This window comes from Drosophila nasuta, chromosome 2R (genome assembly GCF_023558535.2).
Source record: "Drosophila nasuta strain 15112-1781.00 chromosome 2R, ASM2355853v1, whole genome shotgun sequence".
Classification (NCBI taxonomy): domain Eukaryota; kingdom Metazoa; phylum Arthropoda; class Insecta; order Diptera; family Drosophilidae; genus Drosophila; species Drosophila nasuta.
Genome location: NC_083456.1, coordinates 32,505,648 through 32,530,745, shown reverse-complemented (window position 1 = coordinate 32,530,745; position 25,098 = coordinate 32,505,648). Strand labels below are relative to the sequence as shown.

The window sequence follows — 25,098 nt, the reverse complement described above, 5'->3', positions numbered from 1 at the left end:
CTAGGAATATGCAGAAAAATATTGTACAAAGATATGGCATCATAATTGGGGTAGTTCAGCTTCAAATATCATTGACAGAATTAATAAGGAAATTAAATTCATACTTTTAATCTAATTGGGAATCTACAGGCAACTGTTGAGTGTGCTCAACTGTGAGATACCCGCTTTCCTTTCTAAATACAAGCAAAACAGTGTGGTATTAATTTTTAAAATATACCAAAATAATATATCTTAGAAATGCTAAAATATACCAGAGCCTTTTTTTATATATTGATATAGGAGCCTATTCACTATATATACGTTTTAAATTGTAAAATATACAACAACAACAACAAACCTGCAAATATACTAAATGCTGTATTTGGTATATTTATATAGTACTACTTTCAAAATATATCGGATTGCCAGCTAAAGCAATTAAGACCCATAGAAAGTAGGCAAAAATCGCGACTCTAGCTTCAATATAACATCATAATTTGGGTAGTCTAACATTCAACAAATCATCGACAAAAATTAGAATAAAATGATAATCATATATAGAAAAATCTTGTACACAGACACAGCATACATAATAAGTCGGGTAGTTCAGCATTAGATATCATCGAATGAATATAAACAATACCAAAGGGTGTAAAGACAAAGAGAGTGGGAGAGAATGAGTTGAGAGAGAGAGAAAGAGAGAGGGAGAGTGAAATACCAAGCTCATTGCCCTCAGGCAATTAACAAACATTGTTATGCCTCCCACAATGGCTGACAGGTCCCGGAGCTCGGTGAAGGGAAAGAAGAGAAAAACGTTGCCTATTGAGACAAACAATGCATATTGTAGGAGTTGTAGTTGTAGTTATGCGAGTGTGAGTGTGAGTGCAAGTGGTGGGCAAATTATTAGGTACATTCTCGGTTCTAATGTGGGTGAGGAGGAGAAGGGGGGAGGTGGCACATTTTGGACACCCCCTCGAGGGCAAACAATGGCCGATAGCCGGCAGCGCAGAAAGCCAAACAGTTAAGCGCCTCGTCATAAATTCAATTAAAATTCAATCGAAAATATATGCAAATTAAACAATGGCATAAATCATAGGGCTGTGCTCCCTATTAACTGAGTGTTTGTCTCTCTTTCTCTCTGTATGTATATAGTAAACAATGTCAGTCATAAAATCGCGTACATTCTATATGTATATTGAGTATTTATCGATTGTTGCGCTGCTCTGAGCTCACACTTCGCGGAAAATTACAATAATGCTTTGTTACTTTGTTTGTTATATTTCTGATTTTCCGTTTCGTTGATTATGTTGATTATTGTTATAAATATTTAAGGTTCTGTTGCTCGCTGCTGCTGCTCTTTCAATAAAGTTGACATCACTTTGCGCGAAACTTAAATATTTTTTCACACTTTCTTTTCCTTTTTTATCCAAAACTTTTCAAATTATGTGTCGCCCTTTTTTTCTCCTTCGTCTCGTCATATATTTTTTTGTTGGTGTGTCCTTTGGCTGCTGGCAAAAGTTTTTATCGTTGAAAATTATGCGGACATGCGGCTGCCTCATATGATTGGAGTCTCGCTAGAAACTTTTGCCACAAAATTATTATCATAAGAAGCGACGCAGCCGACGCCGCCTTATGAAGTAGATTCGCTTGAGGTATTCGCTGAGTTCAGCTCAGTTAACCCTTTAGGCAACTCAATTTAAGCATGAAATGACAAAGCAAAAAAAGGGGATAACGATAACGTTTTAGACGAAAATAAAATGCGAAATAAAAATTATATTTCTGAGAAAATGCTTTTTATTTGCTGTCTGTTTCCAAGAACTACAAGTACTTTGGCAAAACTTAATTAACTTTCGTAATTTAGTCATAATTACACATGGAAATTTGTCTATCGAATGTGCTATTTATTTATTCATTTATTCACTCATTCATTCGTCACACTCACACAGAGTACTCGCACTTTTATTCAGACACAACTCATACTACACGTTATTTCGCTTTAGTACATTAAGGGAAACTTCCTTTTGATTGTGCGCTTAATTTCCGGCTTAGAGAATTTGCCGTTGTCGTTGTCGTTGTCGTTGTTCCACAAAGGAGGCGACAATTGTGTTTTGTTTGTTGTCTTACATTAAATATGAAATTGTCACGTCAGCTGGAAATGCGAGGGAAGCCACAAGTGGAACGTGGACGGATTGCTTTTAATTTAAGAAAACAAATGTGCCGTTTATGTGCGCCTAAGTTACACGCTTATGTGCTTATGTGTGAATTTACGTAAAAATAATAATATCATGGAAAATAATCGGCGATATTACTCATACGCCGTGTGTGCCGTGTCGGGTCGCTGCCTCGCTTAAGGTGCCAGTTTGTTTATTTTACAATCTTATTTTTTCCGCTTCTTTTTTTATTTATTTTTTCATAACCAACAAATCTTCTGAATAACAGTTAATTTTCTGGCTTCACGTGACAGCAAAGCTTCTCCTTCCATTTGCCTTCTGTTTCTCCTTCCTTTTTTTTTGCCACACTCCCTTTTCATGTTGTGCGTTACCTTGGCTTTGGCTTTAGCTTTGACTGCGTTGTGTGCTAAAATATGCCTGCGGTTGGCATAGCAACGTGGCAACGTGGCAGGATGAGGAGGAGAATCCTGTGCCACAGCCGCAAAATGTTGGCATTGCAATGCCGGAAGATGGCACTGAGGATGTGAATGTGGATGAAAGCGTGTGATGTGATGTGCAGAAAGCAACTATTTATAGACACGCGGCCATTATGTTTATTTTAGAATGTGTTTTGCTCAGCTGTTGTTGTGCTCCACTTTGTGGCATATTTATCTACATTGAGATTGCAAAATATTATTTAAAGATTTCGAGTATTGATAAAGGAAGATCTGATAACATTTTGATGGACTATTATCTGGCATTTCTACGAATCTTATTTACCATAAGAAATGTGAGAAGTTACACGGCTGGTTGACTAAATGCGGCAGATTGTGACGCCTCTTTTTCCATCTCTCCCTCTCTCTCTTTCTTTCTCTCCTCGCTCACACAAACACAATTGTGGCCAGACGGTAGCATTCAACGTGCTTCTGCCCCAAACATAACTTTGTTGAGTTGCTGTTTTCGTTGTTGTTGTTGTTGTTCTCCTGCTTGTGTCCTTCTGTCGATTTTTCTGCCGTGTGCTCATTTATTTTTTATGAGCCTTGCACCTGAGAAAACACCAAACCAAACAGCAACGCACAAAGGAAGGAAAAACTCATATGACGACGAAGCGGAGCTGGTATTAAAAATTAAAGTTTTTTTTCTTGTCAATGAATGTCGTTTCCTTTTTGTTGTTATTGCTGCTTAAATGTACGCACATGCGAGTATAATATATTATATTATATTATGCCTGGTCTTTTCATTTGGACGTTGATTTAATTTTCGTTTATGCGCCATTTTAAATTTAAGTCGTTGTTTAGTTGTTGTTAGTTAAGCGAGTTGAGCTCACCCACACAATGAGTAACTATTAAATTTTAAATAGGCAAACATGACAAACGTGGTAAATGAGATTGAGGTGTGTGGTGTGTGTGCGTGCCTAAATGCCAGGTTATTAGCTCTCATCTAGGCGCAATCATAATATATTTATAATGGTTAGTTTAGGCTTAGCTAATTCCCACTCTCACTCACTCTTCTCTCTCTCTCTGCGTCTCTGTTGACGCACTATGAAAAAAGCCATAAACACTTTAGGCCCCCACCAACACACACACTTGTTCCTGTTTCTTTTTTGAGTGTGTGTGTTTTATTTGATACTCTCATAAACTGGTTTTATTTTCCATGCGTGATATTTATCAACTCAAAGCGAAAGAAAAATGTGTACATACGTAGTCCTTGTCGTGCACATGCATGTTTATTTCCGTTCCTGCTGTGACACTCACTCTACTCACTTCATTCAGACTCACGCATTCATACACTCACAATTCCACTGTGCTTGTATCTTTTATGAGTTTTGCCACTCTATTCAAAGGGCGTTAAGGTTCACAGTTCCAGTTCAACTATAAAATGAAATATATGCCCCCCGAAATATGCGATATTCTTATTTTTTGTGCACTGCCAATCACATTTCAATAGGCCATCTCATATATTTTACACACTGCGGCGGCAGCAGCTGCTCTCTATGAATTTTTCATGAATTCGCAACTTCGAACTTGTAAAAATTCAAATATTAGCAAATGAATTCAATAAGCCTTCACACTAATGGCTATTTCATTCGTTTATCTGAATGATAGTAAATTAATTGCCCACTGGCAATAGGAAAGGGCAATAAATTAGTCTAACAATCCTCGTTTTGACCATTAATTATGCATTAGTGAATCAAATGACCTTTTCGGACCCCACTAAATATGAATGAAAAGAAAGAAGTGTGTGTGCTTAATCGATTTGTGAGCAAAGCAAATATTATGCATATGACCTTTTGGAACAGAGAGAAATAGTTCTGCAAACAATCAGTTCTAGATAAATATAGAGTATTCTATATTCTATATATTATACTATGCGTACACGCAATAATCAGTAATTACGCATTTATGCAAGGCGCCTGCTCTTCAATTTATAGTTTGCATTTTCGACAGCTGACAGCGTGTGTAAATTTTTGGGGGGTAATCTCTTTAATTGGGCTTTGAGTGCTAATGTAAAATTTATTTTTAAATTGGATTATGTGTCAAACATTTTGACTTGTGCCAACAGCAATTTGCAGTGTTGCATCGTTGCAGCGCGCTGAATTTTAATGTGGTTTTTTGGGCAAATGCCACAGCCAGCCGCAGGTGCAACATCGTGTCGATGGCGGAGGCAATTGCAGGCTCCATCGCTTCTGTATGTGTGTGTGAAAGTGTGTCAATTTGTTAATTTTGATGTGGGTCCCCAGTCGTATGTCAAGCCAAAAATCAATATATTTACGCAAATAGGCAGCAGCTTGACATCTGCCCAGAGAGTTGAGTTGAGGGAAGCGGCGAGCATTGAGTAAATGGGATTTCGTGGGACGTTGTTGGCAGCGTTGTCGTGGGTTGTGGGTATAAATTTAATTTATCAGCCCGATAGCTGTTTGTGCAACGGCAAAGTTATAAATAATTCATGCCAACGCTGCCTACGCTGCGAATACTTGATCTGAGCAAGTGCTGCGTATTAATTGTCATCATCTTTGCCAGACAATTGCAGGGCCATAAGTGATAGCAACGAGTAAAGAGCAAAGAGCAAAGAGACTCTGAAAACACATGACCCCAAAAAGTTTGTACAACAATCTGAAAGATAAACAACTCCGAGTTCGAGTCGTTGCAGCAGGCTAAAGCCAAAGGGACAAGTTGATCGAGTTCGTGATGCTGTTGCTTGTTTTTGCTCTGTTTGTTTCACAATAATAAAGTGCGGCTGCAGCTTTAATAACTTTTTTGCTGCAGCAGCAGCAGCGGCAGCAGAGTCAGCGACAACCACAACAAAGTTGTTAATAGAGACAAAGACCGAGATAGAGTTGTAGGCAAAGCGAGAAAGAGAGACAGAGAGATGAGCTTGAATAGGACATGAGACAAAAAGCAAATACGGCAGCCGCAGTAGTCGCAGTTGTTTGTGGGAATGAAAACTGCATTCTAATATCGTCGTCAGATAAAACTAGAAAACTTTTCGCCAGCCAGCAAACGAGGCAATCGCACAGAATTTTCGCATTTTCCATGGACCAACCTCAAACCCCAAAAACAAAAACCTCAATCCGAATTGCGAACTTCAACTGCACAAAACCGAGGCAAAGACGAATTACATTTGTCGTGCGATGTTTGCACATATTTAAACAACTTAAAAATTAGCCAACTTTGCGGCAAAATGCAGCGGAAAAATGCTGCTAGCTGCATTAACGCAGATTTCCACTAACTGTACAGAACTCCATTCACCTCTCCTCTCTTCTCTCTTGCTCTCTATCTAGTTTGTGTTTCTTTGCGCTGGCCCCTTATGCATTCAGTCATGCCGTCAATTCAGAAACTTTCGTCGCTTCGCCAGCGACGTCGTCGAGCAACCCAATTTGAGTTGCCCGCGCTTTGCAATGCAAAATGACGTCGCTGGCGCTGGAGCTGGCAAAGTTTTTGCTGCATAATCGCAGGCGCAGCGCTTTCAACTCGAGATAGCAACAAAAACAATTGCGAACGCCGTAGAAACGGCATAAAATTGAAGAAAGCGCAGCTATTCAGCAAAAAGCAGCACATCAAATACTCTTGCAAACTTTTTTTATACCTGCTACCCATAGTGCAGAAGGGTATTATAACTTTGTGTGTGCAGGAAATGAATGTAGAAGGCAGAAGGATGCATCTTTGACTCTATAAAGACCTTCTTAGTTGCTTTGACTGACGATTTGGTTTATTTTTAATGTATTTCTATATTAGTATACCAAATATAACCTTTGGTATATTCTCAGTATTTTGTGGTATACTAATTTGGCATATTTTAAAGCCCTTCTTAGTTGCTTTGACTGACAATCTGGTATATTTTTAATGAATTACTATATTAATATACCAAATTTAACCTTTGGTATATTTTCAGTATTTTGTAATTTGGTATATTTAAAATTTAAAATGGTATATTTTTAATGCACTATATAAATATACCAAATGTGGTCTTTGGTATTTTTAGTATTTTTGCGGCATATTAACTTGGTATATTTCAAATTTAAAATGGTATGTTTTAATGTAGTGGTCTGTATTATTTTTAGTATTTTTGCGGTATATTATTTTGACGATTTGGTATATTTTTAATGTATTATTTTATATATATAACCTTTGGTATATTTCCGGTATTTTGAAATTCGGTATATTTAAAATTTAAAATGGTATATTTTTAATGTAGTATATAGATATACCAAATGTAGTCTTTGGTATTTTTAGTATTTTTGTGGTATATTAATTCGGTATATTTTAAATTTAAAATGGTATATTTTGAATGTAGTATATAAATACACCAAATGTAATCTTTAGTATTTTTGTTGTATATTGATTTGGTATATTTTTTAATTTCAAGTGGTATATTTTTAATGTAGTGGTCTTTAGTATTTTTAGTATTTTTGTGGTATATTTATTTTGTATATTTTCAAATTAATACCGCACTGTTTTGTATTCAATATAGGCATCGGGTATCTCACAGTCGAGCACACTCATATTGTAGATTTCTTATTTGTTTTTACTACTTCTTGATTGAAGTCATTTGTTCTGCGACACTTTATTTGCTAGCGAACTGATCAGTTATAAATTCTCTTTCTCTCAATCAACTGACACACTATCAATTCAATAGTTTATAGAGTCGACAGCAAATTGGCAATACCCGGAGCAAAGTGTATGCAAAGAACTCGACAAACTTTGCAGCAACTGCGCATAATGTCGCGCCGGGGCACAGAGAACAGAACAGAACAGAGGAGAAACAGGCAAATTCATCTGCAACTGTGGACAAAAAGTATCAAAAAAGTTTCAGTTGCGAAATGTGAAAAGAATGAGGCACAGGCGGAGAGGAGGCGGAGGCAGAGAGGGGAGATGGGAGGCAGAGCAACGACTTTGTCACAGTTTATTTGGCGTTTACATTTGCTTCGCTATGCCACGTTTTTTCGTTTTATGATTACTTCTGATTTTGATTCGTATTTCATTAAAGGTCGCATAAAGCCGCCGCCGCCAAATGTTTCGTTTCGTTTCGTCCTTTCCTTGTGCGGCGGATTTATGCACATTTCATGAGCTCTTGAAAGAGCGAACGAACATTTGATATTCCTTCACATACATATTTATATTTTGCTAAGGCGATTTGCGACTTTACTTTGCTTTGATTCGAGTTTCCAACGAATGCAGCATTGTGAAATATCACAGTTCAAATTGGAGGCACGCAAAGTGCCACAGTTTGTTGCGTGCCACGCTTTATATTTGGCTTTGATATTTAGCAGTTTATTTATGGACAAATCGCCTGCAATCAAGTTAATTTTGATGAATTCATTGACAACACACACAAAACACAAAACACATAACTGTCACATAATTACACAACGTCTTTTGGTCATATCATATATATGAATGAATATTTTACTTGTCGCAAATGTCAAGCCAAAGTCTCTGCTCTTTCTATTTTCTGTCATCGACAAGGAAGCAATTCCCGAAAGAGTCCTTGAACTGCTCATGAAAATCAATAACAGTTGTTCGTTTGCTCGGTGGCCGAAAAAACAGAAAAGAACATTTGATTTTATTGTGAGACAGATGTTCTTTATGCTTCTTTAATTCACTACATAGAAATGTAACGAGAAGTACTTGAAATTTATTAAAAATCCCCCAAAAAAAGCTGCTTATGAACTCGTGTTTTAAAGGCAAAAATGTTTATAGGAAATCAGAATTTCAATTGATTTGTTTTTCGTATTAATAATTCGCCGATTCTTTTTGAAGATTATTTTTGTTTGCGTTAGTGCCAGATGACAATGCATTTGCATAAATTATACAACTTCAAATTGAATTCATTTGTGTTATTCTCTCTCTCTTATTTTTTTCCAGACTTTGACTCGCATTTAATGAGACAGTTGCAGATGCCCACACACATGGGACCTGGACTTGAAGCTCCTCTCAACTAAGCCAATTGTGAACGGCAACAGGCCGAAATTTATGCGAAAACTTGTGCAATGTAATAAGCACAACAAGAACAAACAAAACTAAGAGAGAGAAACGAAAACAAAAGTAAAGTAAAGTAAACAACATTGCCAACAAAAGCCATAAACAAAAGGCACAAAAACTAAATCCGACGAACTATCAAAAAGAAACAAAAACGGAGGAGAGAGAAAATCACTTAAATCGGCAGGAAAAACAGCTTACAAAGAGAAATCAGAGAAAACTTTAACTTGGAAGTCGAGCTTAATCCAAGTAAGCCACGCCCACAAGGCTAAAGGAAGGGCGACAGCGACATATCATTAGAGGAGCGTATGGGATTATTATGCCATAAATATGAAACACATAAACGATATATCCATTATTGTGCTCATTTGCTGTTTGCTACAAGGTGAGTGCGAAAAAAAAAGTATGCTCAATTGAAGGGCGGTTAAAGGGGTGGGGGGGAAGCAGGGAAGGGAGAAACTAGGGAGCGACACGATGCGGGAGTCTCGACACCTTCCAAGTCAATAAAAAGCAAATTGTAACTGCTGAACAAAGTCACTTGTGGCGTTTTAACACCTCAATACACACACACACACACTCCCAACACACACACATGGTTGTCTCTGCGTGCGTGCAGCCCATTGGCACCCCCCCCTGGCAACCCTCCACCCCTTTGCCTTGCCTCTTCTTCCTCCCAAAGTTTGCTCGTTTCGCTTATTTCGGTTATTTTTCCTGTGTATGCGACACGCAGCGCGCATACAAATAAGCCAGCCAGAACGAAGTCAGGTATTCACCTGCCCTCCGCTCTTTCCTCTCCTCTCTCCTCCTCCATTGCGAAGGACACATTTTGCAGTAGATTTTAAATAAAACATGATCATTTTTAATAGAATTTTCGGCCGCCTGTTGAGCGAGCTGTCAGTTTGGGTTTTAAGTTGGCCCAATTGAAAGTCGATGCTTCTAAATTAAAGCCACACACGCATGTTGCCTCTGCCTCTGCCTGTGTCATGTGGCATGCGCCATGTGGCATGTGGCATGCGAAATGTGTGTGTGCTGTGTTCCCTAAAGAAATCAGTCGATATATGTGGCACACAGCTGAGGGAGTTGCAGCTGCCATTGCAATAAGTTCCATTTCATTTTGCAAATATGTAATCGTACTTAAAGTGCATACACTGAGCTCACACACAACACGCAACACAAATCAGTCAAAGCAGCTTGGGAATGGGGAGAGGGAGAGGGGAAAAGCGAACTGATGAGGAATTGCAGCAGGTGCTGCATTCAGCATCCTCTTAACTCATTGGCAACAGAGAAGCGGCGTTAGCTAGTTTTATGCAACGTCAGCAAATTGTTTGTCGAACGTGCCACCCGATGGCACGTTCTATTCATCGTCCTGCGTCCTGCGTCCAATGTCCTGCTTCGCCTCGGTTCGGTTTTGTGTAACAGAAGAGAGAGCGTAGAATGTTGAGCAGGTTGCATGCGGGAAGCTGCTGCACATTAGGGTATTATTTAATCCTAAATGGGTTCAAATGAATCGCCTTAAAGTGGGAACACACTCCGCACTCACGCGGGCATACACAACAAATTACACATACGCCCCGTGGCATGAACATATGTTTTGTGCTGAGCTCATCACAGTTGTGTAGCTGCTGCTGTAGCTGCTGTTATTGTTATTACTTTTTCAATTACGAGTCAGCTTAAAACAACAATGAAAGTTTTCCATTCCCCCTTCCACACACACACACACACACGCTCGCACACACACTTACGCAATTTCCCCCTTTGTTCGGGTAAATAATATTTTCTGTTATTTCGCTTTTAATTTCGTCGCTCGTCAGTCGCTTGTTTCAGCTTCTTTTCTGCTGTCATGCTTGCTATTTTATTCATAAATGTTTTTCCTAAAAGTCATGAGTACTTTTTCTCAGTGTTCCACCAACGCACACACACACACCAACACACATGCTCAGTGACGTAAGCGGTGCACTTGCAACGCTCGCTCGCTCGCTCGCTCGTCATGTCAGACTCGCTTAAAGTTGCATTGTCGCTGTCGCTTTTTGTTTGTGTGCGGATTTGCGCCAGATTTGTGTCAACTTGAATACATCAGAAGCGCTTGCACAGATTTGTTTGTTGTTGTTGCTGCTGTTGTTGACGCTGTGGTGGCGCTAAACAAAAATGCACACGCAATCGCGCGCTGCAACGGGGCGTATGAGTATCGTCTGTCTGCTATACGAGTATAAGAGCACCAAGTGAGTGTGTGTATGCATCTGATATTGTGTGTGTGTTGCCTTTGAGCGCGCTTCAAAACTGTTGCACACTTTTTGTTGTTGTTGTTGTTGTTGCTGTTGTCGTGGCTGTTTCTCTATGGAATATAAACGCGGTCTCTTGCATCGCCTTTGTTGCTGCTCGCTTACTGCAAACTAACCCAAAGGCTTTTTCATTACAATTTCGCTTAGCTTTTTTTTTCCTCGAACCTTGCTCTCATATTTTCCTTCTCCTTCTCTGTTTTTTTTTAATAGAATTGTTTGCTTATTTAGCACAAGGCCAGCGAGACGCGTAATGAACTTCACTTTCAGTTTCAGTTGAGCAAAAGTTTAGCAACTTTTGCTGCCCCTCGAGGCCGAGGCTGAGGAGAGCAAAGCACAGGCACTAATTGTTTTTTAAACACGAATTAAAAATGTCAATACCTCATAATTATGCATAGAGAGTGGAATGGAATGGTGTGATAGATGTACATTTTAATGAAGTCTAGACACTTGAATTTCCACAACAACAACCCAGTAGGGAGAGAGGTTCTTAATGAGCTGCGTCTCCGATTGCCTCTGACAACGTTTGTTTTTGTGTTTCCAACAGTTTGACAGTTTTCTCGTAGAACTTTCCACCGATACGCTTTGTTCCCGACACTGCCAGCAAATTTCCACGTTAAACGTTTTGCCAGATAACGCAAAGTTTTTCTTTCTGTTGTTGGGTCTGCTGCTGGTGCCGCATAATTGCTGCAAAGAGCGAGGAACTCATTAGCGGTGTAATGTTGAGCCCCTTTCAGGGTGTCCATGTCAGAGAACGACGCGGGATTTTCGGTGGCCGACGCCGCTTCGATAGATTTTTAGGCCGGTGTTTTTATCTTCTAATGATGTGCTTCATTATGCATTGCAGCCCAGATCCGCTGAAATGTTACTGCCTGGATGGTTTAACCTATTTTACGGGCTCTTGTCGTAATCTGCGTTCGTTCTTGCCTTTGTTTGCGTTTCTACTTTCTACTCTCCACCTTTTAACGTTCACCGTGCTCTTTACTTTGTTTGCCAATTTTATCGAATTATGCTAAACGTTCAATTTGAAGTGAAGCCAGGACACCAAAGGCAACAAAGGTGGGAGGACCACAGTCACTAGGAGTTCCTTCACTACAGACTAAAGAGAGAGGAGCGTCTCCCTTGGGACTAGCTTGTTTAAATATGCGTTAATGAAAGAAATTATCATGCATACTTAATGATGTTACTTCATGCTGCATCACTCCCTGATGTTGCCACGCTTGCCACCTGTTTATGCATATTCAATTTACCTAAAAGTACGCTTACGATTTCCATAAATATCTGAGTGCTGGGGCAAGAAGAAGGGCCATAGCAAAAATAATCAATTGAGATGCAGCTGTGGCAAAAAAGCACCGACAGAGGCAGCACAGACATGCGATATGACCGAGCGATATGCGAGTGTGTGTGTGTGGGAGCATTTTTATGTCATAGTCATTCCTTGAGCAGCATTTTAGTGCACAGTGGGGCAACTGCCTCTGGTAACATTTTGCTAACCTTTTTATACCCGCTACCCAAAGAGTAGCCTCCATGAAATGTTTGTAACAGGCAGCAAGAGGCATCTCTGACTCTAATATATAGTATATTCTGTATCAATATACCAACTATGTACTGTAGTATATTTTTAGTATTTTTGAGGTATACACATTATATATGTTTGAATATTTAATATTTTGAATGTACTTTTAGTACTACATAAATATCCGAATATAGCCGCTGTTATATTTTTACTCTCTTTGGTAATATACCAAATTTGGTATATTTTAAAATTTTAAATGGTTTAATTTTAATGTAGTATTATATAAGTACATCGAATATAGCCTATAGTATATTTTTAGTATTTTGTGGTATATCAAATTTGGTATATTTTTGCGTTTATTCACAATGGGCAGTATTTTTGTGGTATATTAATTTGATATATTTTAATATTTAAAATAGTATATTTTGAATGTACTTTAAGTACTATATAAATATACGAAATATATAGCCGCTGGTATAATTTTTAGTATCTTTGGTATATTAATGTGGTATATTTAAAAATTTTAAATGGTATAATTTGAATGTAGTATTATATAAGTACATCGAATATAGCCTATAGTAAATTTTTAGTATTTTGTGTTATATTAATTCGGTATATTTTAAAATTTCAAATGGTATAACTTGAATGTAGTATTATATAATATAAGTGCATCGAATATAGCCTTTAATATATTTTTAGTATTTTTGTGGTATATTAATTTGTTACAATATATTTCAAAATTGAAAATGAAATTTTGTTATGTACTTGTGGTGCTATGTAAATATAGCGAATATGTTCGTTGGTTTATTTTTTTGGTATATAAATTTATATATATAATTTAAAATCGTATATTTTGAATGTAGTACTATATAAATATAGCAAATATAGCCGTTGGTATATTTTTAATTTTTTTTGGTATATTTTAAAATGGTATATTTTGAATGTAGTACTATATAAATACACCAAATATAGCCTTAGGTATATATTGCTAGTATTTTGTGGTATATTAATTTGCTCTATTTTTGCTTTCATCAAATATGGGTAGCCGATATCTCAGAGTCGAGCACAGTCGACAGGAGTTTTCTTACTTGTTTCCTCGTCTAACATACATATGTGTCCCACAGTACCATAGTGTACCTCATGCTTATTGTCGTCATCCTTCTTTTTTGCTGCCTTTGCTTTTGTTCCTCGCATTCGCTGTAGTTGTTATTGTTGTTGTTGTCATTCTCGTTGTTGTTGTTGGTGGTTGCGTGCAAGCTTTGCTGCTTTTAATTAATATTAAGACACTTTGTAATGTAGCCAAAATGACATGTGTTTGCATTGTCAGCGCTGCTGCTTTGTGTTCTTTATACCGAGTACATACTGTGGGTGTATACATATATCACAGACAAAGACAGCTGCTACTTGCTCTACGTCTCTACGGTCTCTCCTGACTCCCATCTCTTATCTCTCCTCCCACTCCTCGGTGGAGTATTGTGCTTGTTTTGTGGCACACGGACGAGCTGTATAATTTTATTAAAATTACGTAGGCGACTTTGAAGTCGCAAGAGTAGAGAAGAGAAGAGCGGAGAGCAGCTAGAGCTCATTCCTTGGCTCGTTGAAATTATCAATTTAATTACATATTTGGCCATAAAGGCCTCCTTTGCATTCCCCATTCCCCTTTTCGCTTTCTCGTTTCGCGCTTACATGCCAAATAATGTTAATTGTTGTCATAAAATATGCACGTGGCTTATTAATGTCCAATCTAATTAATCCAAATGAATTTCGCTGCCTGAAAGAAGCAACTGAAGCAACTCACTGACTGACTGACTGAGCATCGCTTTGGTCTTTGGCAACGCTCCAAATTGCCCCAGTTTATGCCGATGAAATGAAGTTGGCTTTAACTTAATAGCCAGGCATTCAGTCCAGTTTTGTGTGTGCTGGCTATTAAAATATTTATATTAAAGAGGCAAAATGTTGAGCTGGTTTTCTAATTTAACGCTGTATGAGCACGTCCTCTCCTCTCCTCTCCTCTCTGCTCTGCTCTGCTGATATAAAGGTTAGATGAGGAAATGGGGGCCAATATCCTGTAGCACAGCCCTTGCCCATGCTCTCTCTCTCTCGCTGGCTGCGTAATTTGTGGCCAGGATGTGCGATGTGGCAACCGGCGTCATAATTTTACAAAGGATTAAGCCCGATTACGCACTCATTTATGAATATTTACGAGCTGCGCAGCTATTGGATAATAAAACAAGGGAAGTCCGTTCGTTGGTCGATTTAAAAATGGCCAACGTATTTGGCCAGGACAATGCGCGCATCCTTTTTCACATATGTTATGCTGGCTGCCACTTTTTCGTGTATTTATTTCACACAAACTTGCATTGCAATTGACTAACAATTATCCTCACTCTCTCTCCATTCTGGCAGGTTTCGCTTTGGGGCTGCGCATGATCAAGGTCTCCATACCCGCGTATAAGATGCGCGGTGAATCAGCCTTCCTCGAGTGCCAATACGAACTGAATCGCACCCACGGACCACACATGACCAACGAGGGGCATCGCGAGCGCGAACACGATCGGAACAGAGATAGAGAAAGAGATAGGGAAAGGGAATACGGTCGAGATCGATATCCGCATAATGGCGATGCTCATTACGTGGACATGGACACGGATGTCGACCATCGGCAGTCGACGTATCGTCGCATGCAGCATCAGAGTCAGAGTCAGAACCAGAACAGCCAGCGACAGCATCTGCAGCGTCGTCAGCAGCATCAGCCGCAGGCGATGAGACAGTATCAGAGCCAGACAGACGGAGGTCACAGTCCGCCTCTGCCGCAGCAGTCGCCGTACGGTCACAGCGTCTATCGGGGCAGTGCGGCATCCGGATATTTGGGCGGCCGTGTCGGCGCCAGCATACACAATGGCGGAGGTCAGCACTCGACGGGCGGTGGCGGTGGAAGTGTCGCCTCTAGCGGTTCGGTGGCGTATGTGCCAGAGTTTGAGCGCGGCGAGGACAGATACGAGGCGAGCGATGAGGAGGAAGACGAGGAGGAGCAGCCGCAGGAGGAGGGCGAGGCGCTGTATGCCATCAAATGGTACAAGGACAACGAGGAGTTCTATCGCTATGTGCCAAAGACCCGCCCCCCCAAGACCAGCTATCGCGTGGATGGCGTGCGCGTGATTGTAAGTAACCGCCTATCGAAATGCTTTTTGCCTTGTCCCTAGCTAACATTGTCTCCTCTCCCCCTTGTAGGAGGAACTATCCGACGCCAGTCGCGTGCTGCTTCGTGGCCTCACCCTCAACTCGACGGGTCTCTATCGCTGTGAAATCTCCGCCGAGGCGCCAAATTTCTCATCTGTACAGGGCGAGGGTCGCATGGATATTGTATGTAAGTAAAGAGCTTTGTCTTCTCTTGCCTCCCCTTGAATTTATTACTTCCACATTCGGTGCTGTGTAAAACATTACCTAACAAACTCGCTTTCGCTCTCGCTCGCTCTCTCTGACCAATATCCTGCAAATATTTGCACAAAAATTTCCACTGCAATTACTGACAAATATTGAATTTGTAAACAAATACTCACCACAACACACACACATGCATTCATTGTACATACATTTCCTACAACAATTCAAATTGTGTGTTCGATGTGTGTGTTCTTTTCTTGTGTCACTTCGGTTAACCATGTTTATTTGTGTACTATATTTTTTTCGCTTGGCTGTTTCTCGTTTATGTTTACATTCTTCATATGCATTTTTAGTTGTATTTTTTACAGCATATTGCATAAATGAACTTCATATTTTATTTATCGTGCGAAGCTTCATTTAATTGGTATTAAAATATTTTGCACTTTTTTCCCCGACGCACATAACTCAGCGTTAATGCTTTCAAAATGGAATGTAATAAATAGTTGAAAGTGCATTCCGAAACTATAAAAAAAATATTTCAAACTACCTCTCTAAATTCTTCTTTAGTTGAAGAATTTAAGAGAAAGAATTACATTAAAATTATTTCGTATTTCGCGTAGAAATTTCGTTGGTTCAAGAATTTATGGATTCAAGTAGTGCGCGTAAAACAGAGAGAATTAAATTGCAATTATTTGGCAGTTCGGGTACAAATTTCTTCATATTTTCATTTCGTTTGCCGACAACAACAATGAACACAAAAAGTTGAGGAAAATTTCCAGCGTTGTTTTATGCCGCCTGCTGAGTTGTTTGCAATGCATTTGAAAGGCTTTTAAAATGCCATTTATAAGCTTGGGTTCTATAACAGGGGTTTTACTGTAAACTGTATTCTGCATACTGTGAACAGTGAACAGTGCTGTAATTCCACGTTCGTGTGTATTTTTATCGTTTATTGCTCTCAGTTTTTGCGCTCTGCGCCATACTTCGACATAGACACGTATTCATACATGCATGTTGTTAAAACCGAGAGCCATGTACATCTGCAGTTACAAAGGGAATACGTAAATTTTACAACACCGGTTGGGTTGCGAGATGGGGAAGGTGGAAGGTAGAAGGAAGGTTCGCCTGGTATACCAAAAAAAAAAAAGGTTATGGCCATTGGTCCAAGCCGGCGATTTATAAGTTGAAATGCCATTTTAATGGATATTTCCGCAGCCAGGCCATGCACAGCATATTTTGTGTAGTATTAGTGTTATTTTTTATTTATTGTATATATGTGTAGTTGTACCCGCTACGGTGTAAGGTAGAAGGGTATTATAACTTTGTGGCTGCCGGAAATAAATGTAACACCCAGAAGGAGGCTACAGTATTTACAGTAGTAAAAATTATAGAATTTATTTAAGAAATAATTTTGTAAGACAATCTGGAAGGCTGAATATAGCTTTCAGTATATTTTAGTATGTTTTGGTATATTAATTTGGTATATATTTTTTTAATATGGTTTTATTGAACATTAGTCATTTTGCCTGGTATTATATACTAAATAAAGCACTTGGTATATTTTAGTACTTTCAGTATATATATTTTTATTTTTAGAATATAGGTTTCTTGACCATGTCGATATACCAAATACAGTCTCAGTATATTTTTGTATTATTTCGTTATATTAATTTGGTATATTTTTTGAATATTGTTTTATTCAACATGGGTAGCTCTATATACCAAGCATAATTTAGTAATTTCGGTATATTAATTTAGTATATTTTTAGAATGTGGTTTTATTGAAAATGTGTAGTAGGATCTTTACAGATATACCAAATATGTTCCTCGGTATATTGTGGTATTTTTTCGGTATATTAAATTGGTATATTTTTTTAAATTGTTTTATTCAACATGTCTAGCTTGTCCTACATCGATATACAAAATATAATTTAGTATTTTTCGGTATATAAATTTAGTATATTTTTAGAATATAGTTTTATTGAAAATGTGTAGCAGGAACTTTATAGATATACTAAATATGTTCTTCGGTATATTGTAGTATTTTTTCGGTATATAAACTTGGTATATTTTTTAGTAGCGAGTATCTCTCAGTCTAGCACACTCGACTTTAGCTTTTTATTCGTTTAATTTTCATTTTTGTGCACTTTCGTCCCACTCAGCTGGCAGTTGACTGTCTGTGAGTGGAGAATGGGAATATTGGAGGGCCCCGAAAAATGAATTTATATATGCAACATGCATATGCATGTGTGCGAAAGTGGACTCAATATTGAAAATGGAAGCGGGTCGACTGTATTTGCTTAACATGGCTTTACAAATACTTTTATCTGCGCGCAGCCAGCAGCGTAAATAGAAAACTAATTAATAGACCTCACAATAGGATTACGTCGAATGTCAACAGAACGCTTATTTATGACACTCGTATTATTATTATTATTATTATTGTTATTCGCTAATTCTAATGTCTAACGTGTTTTAAATGCACTTTCAGTTTTGCCACGTGACGGACCTCATATAAGGGGACAACAGTATCAGTATCAAATCGGAGAATATCTCAGCTTAAACTGCACATCGGGGAAATCACATCCCGCCTCGCATCTGCAATGGTTCGTCAATGAGCAACCGGTAAGTCTGTGTGCTCAGCCACCTTTCTATTTTACCTTTTTATTCGTTTTTTTTCGAGGGGGGAGTGTGTGTTCATTTTATGCCTTTTTGCGCTCAAACGCGTCCATACTAATCAGAGGGGGGAGAAAGGGCGAAGCGAAGTTTGGCCCCAAACAAAAAATGTTGAAATTATGCATACAGTAAATATTTAAGCTCCTAACAACGCAGCAAACAATGGACCGCGGCAGGTGGAGCAACAAGGCAGTAAAAAGAAGAGCAGGGGGAGGGACTGGGAATGGAGAAAAGGAAGGGAAGGAGAGGTTGGGAGGCTTGTCCGAATCCCTGGCACAGCTGCCAATGTAGGTGGTAGAAATTATTTCATGAGCAAAAATCATGTAACCGACCAGGCTTTTGGCTTTACAGACAACCTCTGCTCCTCCCCCCCTCACCCGGGGTGCCTGCCTGGTCTATAGGCAAAGCCTTGGCATGGTTTATGGCATGTTGTTAGTTGTCTGTAGGTGTGTAGCTGGGCCATCCATCTGGCTGAAAGCTCGTTACACGTCTACTGTGTAGCCGGAACACGAAACGGCTGTCGAACTGGAGCAGGGCAAGAGAAAGGAAAATGGGAAAGGGAAAGGGAACGGGATGTGTCCTGACAGAGAGAGAGAAAGAGAGCGAGGCTGAACTTTGGGACTGTGGTCCCTTATTGCATTTTATAGTCAACGACTACATGGTACTCAAATTGTGTGAATCGAGCCGTTAAGGTACAAGTTAGTTCACTCTACCATGTTCCAGCCTCCTCTCCTCCGTCCCGCATCTAACCTCTAGTCGCTGTTGCGTAGGCCTTGCGATGTCCCTGTCCTGTGGCCACTTTGTATAAATACGAAAGAGAAAAATCAATAAGTGCGATTAGGCACGTTTCCCGGGTTTATTTGCCTTACGACAATAGGGATATTCTATTCCCAGCTCACATCTCGGTCGCATCTCATCTTACTGAGAAAATAAAACAACCAGAATATAAAATAGACAAAAACAGAAAAACATTCGTCTAGCAGCTTTTCACTGCTACAAAACATTGTTTGTATTTATACTGAGCTGAGCTGCAGACTGCAATTGAAAGCAACGAGAGACAGAGAGAGAGCGGAGGAAAAGCTATTTGTGTTATTTATAATGAATGTCCATCAGAGTAAACGAATATTTAGAAATATTTCGAGACTGAAAAAAGCTTATAATTTCTGCTTCTAGTTTGTTTTGTGCTCTCTACGGTTTGCCCACAAAATGCCTTGGATACTTTTATTTAACATTCGTTCTCGATCTCTCATCCTTGGCATGCGATAGGCATTTTAAATGCCCTCAATTTACAGAGCCTGCCCTGCTTTCTGCTTTCTTCCCTCCCTCGCTTTGTGTCAGGACATGCAGGACAGCTTCTCTGGCATCTGCAGCATGTTTATTCTGTCAGTCCGTGAGAGAGAGAGAAAGCGAGAACGAGAAGAAGAAGACGGCAGACAGCGCGTTTAATTTATGCCTTTAAACTTGCTTTCAACTTTGGAATTCAAGAGCTTTGTAATTTTTATGGACGCCATAAAGAATGGCGAACCAATCGCATAACAAATGGCAACAATTCCGCTCGCAAAAGTGGCAAGTGGCAAGTGGCAAACTGATGCTGCCGCTTCCCCTCGCTTGCTCAATCCGCACTCAATTCAAATCCAATATAGCTGCAAAAAGTTCAAGCTATTTATTTGAGCATTTCACATTTTGTATCTGCTCACCGTATTTTTGTTATTTATTGCGTCGGGGTCTGCGCAAATGACTTCATTTTTTTTCTTTCGCTTCGCTCTCTCACTCTTATTTCGCTTGCAACACATAACGTAACTGCTGCCTCATAATGTGTGAGGCAAGTGGCTGCCAACACAGCCTGCCTCTGCCCCGCCTACAAGTTGCTGACAGCAGCAAAATTAAAAGGAAGGAATTATAAAGCGTCTGAGTGAACTGGTAATTGTAACCTTCAGTTGAGACACGAGCTCTTTTCCCCCCTCACTCACTCACTCATTCGTTTGGGGTCAGGGCTGCGTACAAAAGAACCATTTGCAGCCCTGCAGCATTTGCCAGACATGTCTGTCACACCCTCCATCAGAAGAGACTGAAGCGCATCTTTGTTGTCGTCACCCATACGCCGTGTGTTACGTCGTTCGTGTGTTTAATAATAAAATGCAATGCGGGCATAACGTGGAACATCGTTTAGCTTTCAACTAAATAAAAAACCGGGGTAGAGGACAGAAGAGAGGGAGAGACAGAGCAGAGGACAAACATATTACCATAGAACAGAGGACAGAGAACAGAGAAACGAGAACTGTGAACTGAACAATGTGCATGTCTGGGCTTACCTTGCAGATACTGGATGAACACTTCCTGCACAAATACAACGACATCGTGCACAAACACGGACTAATCACCTCGACGCTGGGTCTGCAGCTGGAGCTGGAGCCGCGTCACTTTCACGATGGCGACATGCGCGTCAAGTGCCTGGCCAGCATATCGCCGGTGCTGTGGAAGGGCGGCAAGGAGAGCGTTCTACAGCGACGCCCCGGCATCATTGACAATCGCGAGACCATGCTCCTGGGTATGTGTAAAATTGCCAAATGAGAACACACAACACACACCCACACACACACACACAGAGGAAACACAGACACTACAACTTCTGATTGTTTTTGCCCCACAGTGCGAAGTGCAGCGGGACAAGCGGAGAGCAATCTATTGCGATTGCTGACCATTACCATCATCCTGGCGCGCATCGGACAGTGGCTGCTCAGTCCGGAACTCACCTAAGGACGAATTCCAAAGTTCTTAAAATGATTTTCAATTCAATTCAATTGCAATTGCAGAGCATAAATGGTGATTTTGTATACTTTAAGTGTAATATCTTTAGTTTCTAAGCGATAACCGATAGACCGATAGCGGATAGTCGATAACTGATAATCGATAATGGATTAACTGAAGGAGAGATTCCCACGGCAATCAACAAAGTAAAGTGTAGGAAACGATTCCGAAATGATGCAAAAATGGAAAAATGGAAAGCGAAAAGCCAGAATAGAAAATGTGGTAAATCTAGTGCAAATAATGTGTCGACTCCCTCACACACATACACACACATACATACCAAAAAACATTCATATCTAACATTAACTGTTAAATTCTAGAGAAGAAGAAGAGGAGAGAGCAGCTCTATACTAAATACTATATACATAGTATTTACGACTATTTAAATGTTTGCTTCATGTGCGACTGTGTGAGTGTTTGTGTGTGTGTGTGTGTGTGTGTGTGTGTGTGTGTGGCGAAACGAAACGAAAAACGAAATCCAATTAGCAACAATCTAACATGTTGCGTGACAAAAACAACATCATATCCCAACCCGATTCCTACCTCTCTCAACCCTTTTCTCTCACTCTCTCTCTCTCTCATTTCCCTCCAGTTGCAAACAAACAACACAGTTTAAGGATAGTTGAGCGTAGTTTCTGTGTAAATAATTCAATGAAACCAAAGCATAGTGCAAATTTGAAACCTCAAATGTACCACACACACACACATACACATTTGAGTCAATTTCAATTTGAATATTTATATAAATAAGTTGAGGCAATAAGAGTTTTTATCACTATCATTCAATTAATTTTCTTTTTATGGGTTTTTTATTCAATATTAAAACTGAATTACCGCAAGAATAAATATAATGTGATGTTGATTATTAGATTAGATTTCGTCTTTGATTTTCTGGAATTAAGTTTTGGGTCTAGAATTAAGAGTACACACGCGATTTAATATACGAATATGTTATGGAGTAAATCATTGTAAATTAGATTGTAAGTGAATTTTGATTTCTAGTTGATTCATTCGGTAAACAGAAACAACATCAATTGAATTGTTTGTAGTGCTTAAGCTAAGCTAAAGTATTAAGTATAATAATATTAACGATCTGACGTCCCGCACACACACACACACACACACACATAGACACCGACATATACATATACAAACATACACACTCTGACTCCCTCTCTCTTCCTCTATCTTAAGTGTTTAAAATATATATATAAATGAATATATATAAATGTGAAAACGAAATGCGTGGTTTGCCTTTTATTCTCATAGCTTGGGGTCGCCGCTTCTCATATGAGTGCATTTTAATTCGTATTTACTTTTATCTACTGCAGACACGCGCAGCACGCGTCGGACTCGGGCTCGGGCTAAATAACAAACATTAACACCTGTAAAACCGCAGCAAAGTTGTTGCACAGGTGTCGAAAGAAAGAGAGAGAAGGCGAGAGGCTGCTGCAACAAAATAAAAGATACAAGAATTATATGCGCGGCGAGTGCGAACACAAAAAGCGAGCAGCTCAGCTCAAATGTTTGTGTGCAAACAAACCGCAGCTCGCGGCACTCACATACATATATATAAACCCACACATAGACACAGACGGAAGAGGAAGCAGCACGTAGAAATGAAAAAATTGCGTGCATACTTTTAGGCGCGCGCGTAAAAATAACTAAAGCAAAAGGAAGCGGCAACTGAATTTCTTTTTTATACCCGCTACCCATAGGGTAGAAGGGTATTATAACATTGTGCCGGCAGGAAATGTATGTAACAGCTAGAACGAGGCATCTCCGACCCTATAAAGTATATATATATTCTTGATCAGCGTGAATAGCCGAGACGATACAGCCATGTCCGTCTCTCCGTCCGTCCGTATTAAACACTGGATCTCAGAGACTATAGGAGATAGAGCAATAATTTTTTTTCGACAGTATTTATTATGTTTGCACGCAGATCAAGTTTGTTTCAATTTTTTGCCACGCCCACTTCCGCCCCCGCTAAATCGAATAACAAGCCTAATTTTAAAACTAGAGTTGCGATTTTTAATATATACAATAATTACTATAGTAGTTATGATTCCTGAAAATTTGGTTGCGATCAGATAAAAATTGTCGTAGATATTAAAGAAATACTTTTGTATGGGCAAAAACGCCTACTTACTAGAGGTCTTAGTTGCTTTGGCTGACAATCTGGTATATTGTGCCTTCTATGGTATATTTTGAATGCGGTACCATATCGATATACCAAATAAAATATCATTTGGTATATTTTAGTATTTTTGCAATATATTCGGTATATTTCGAGAAAATATCGCAATCGTTTGGTATATTTTTAGTATTTTTGCAGTATATTCTGTTTATTTTGAGAAAAAAACCGCAAAATATATTTCTTTTATTCAAAATGGGTAGCGGGTATCTCACAGTCGAGTACACTCGACTGTAGCTTTCTTACTTGTTTTCTCTATCTCTCTCTCTCTCTCTCTCTGTTTATTTGCCACACAGACGGCGTTCCCATTGCGGTTTCCATATTCTTCTTCCCTTTTTCCCCATTTTGATGGCGCACTAAACTTTATGCCATGCACATAAATAGAAATGCACGCAAAACAACAATGCGACAAAGGCAAAAGCAAAGGGTCGAGTTGAGTTGAGTTGAGTCGAGGAAGACACGCAAGCGCGTCGAAAAACACGCCTCGAGGCACAGAGAGTTTCGTGCGTGGGCCAAGTTAGTTGGCTGCCACCAAAAAGGGGCAGTCCACTCGTAATCTGTTCCTGCACCTTAGAGCTTCGCCAAGATTTATGTTCGCCCTGCACTGCATAAGCGGAGCGCCATTTAAAAGCCCCAAGGATCGTCGAGACTCAATCGGCCTTTGGCCTGAAGCGGCAGGAAGTGGGCGCAAATTTATTGCCAATGATTGCATAGCTGATAAATTCAGTTTGCACACACTGACCAGACGCCTCTGCTCCTTGGTAATTATGACATGGGAAGTGCTAGCAAAGGAACAACAATTGCTTTTGATTTAAGCTGCATTAAATTAGTTTTTAACAGCTTTGATTAATGAGCAACGGCAACAGTCTGACACCTAAAAGAACAGCAACGAAATTCCCTTCGCTAATTAATTAATTTACTCGCTGTTGAAGTTTACTGAAGTTGCTTTAAATTTAAAGTCAGAGTTTCTTTTAAGAACTGACCATGCATTCACATGCATAATTCATGAGTCCTGCCCTCGATTGTGATTCACTCTTGCTCTGACTCTGGCTCTTGCTCTCTCCATCCATTAGTGGCAAATCAAAATGCATTTCCATTGTACGCTGGAGCGAAGCAACATAATAATAATATGACAATTGAAAAAATGACAACGAACAGAGCGAACGGAAGCCATAAGCTGGCAAACAGCAGAAGAGTGAAAGAGAGAATGTCCCTTTACCTTCTCGATTTGCATAACGTTGGAGCACGTAATGTCCTTTGAAGGACAACAACCATCATCAGCGTTGTTATTGGCATAAATCAATCTCCAACTGCCGTTGAAATTGTATCTGAAATTTAAGAGCCAGAGCCCAGAACAAGTGTAGCCAAAATCTGCATTAGTCGCCGCATCTTCTCATCGCTTTTGGTAATTAGAAGAATCGTGTCCAGCTAAACGATAAATGCAAAAATGGGGGAAAACGTCAGTTGAAACTGCATTTCAATGAGCTTGTGCCGCAACTGCGCCTCTAGCAGCATAATGATGTTGCCACAATTCGGGTTCTGCCTCTGTGTTCTGTTGTGTGGCCATCTGTCTGCTGTCTGCTGTTGCCACTTGCCACCAAAAATTGTACGGAATAACATTTTGCATGCCTATCTA

The 25,098-nt window shown here is 39.5% G+C and overlaps 1 protein-coding gene across 2 annotated transcripts in view; it reads left to right on the top strand.

The window, feature by feature from the left end:
- LOC132784468 (uncharacterized) overlaps positions 1–22,420 on the top strand; it is a 47,012-nt gene extending 24,592 nt beyond the window's left edge. For both annotated transcript variants that reach the window (XM_060790101.1, XM_060790102.1), the window contains exons 2-7: positions 8,495–8,993; positions 14,807–15,561; positions 15,632–15,767; positions 18,273–18,406; positions 20,777–21,005; positions 21,108–22,420. In XM_060790101.1, the coding sequence (XP_060646084.1) occupies positions 8,939–8,993; positions 14,807–15,561; positions 15,632–15,767; positions 18,273–18,406; positions 20,777–21,005; positions 21,108–21,214 (1,416 nt within the window). In that variant the 5' untranslated portion in view covers positions 8,495–8,938 and the 3' untranslated portion in view covers positions 21,215–22,420. The remainder of the gene's footprint in view (positions 1–8,494; positions 8,994–14,806; positions 15,562–15,631; positions 15,768–18,272; positions 18,407–20,776; positions 21,006–21,107) is intronic.
- The last annotated feature ends 2,678 nt before the right edge of the window (positions 22,421–25,098 follow it).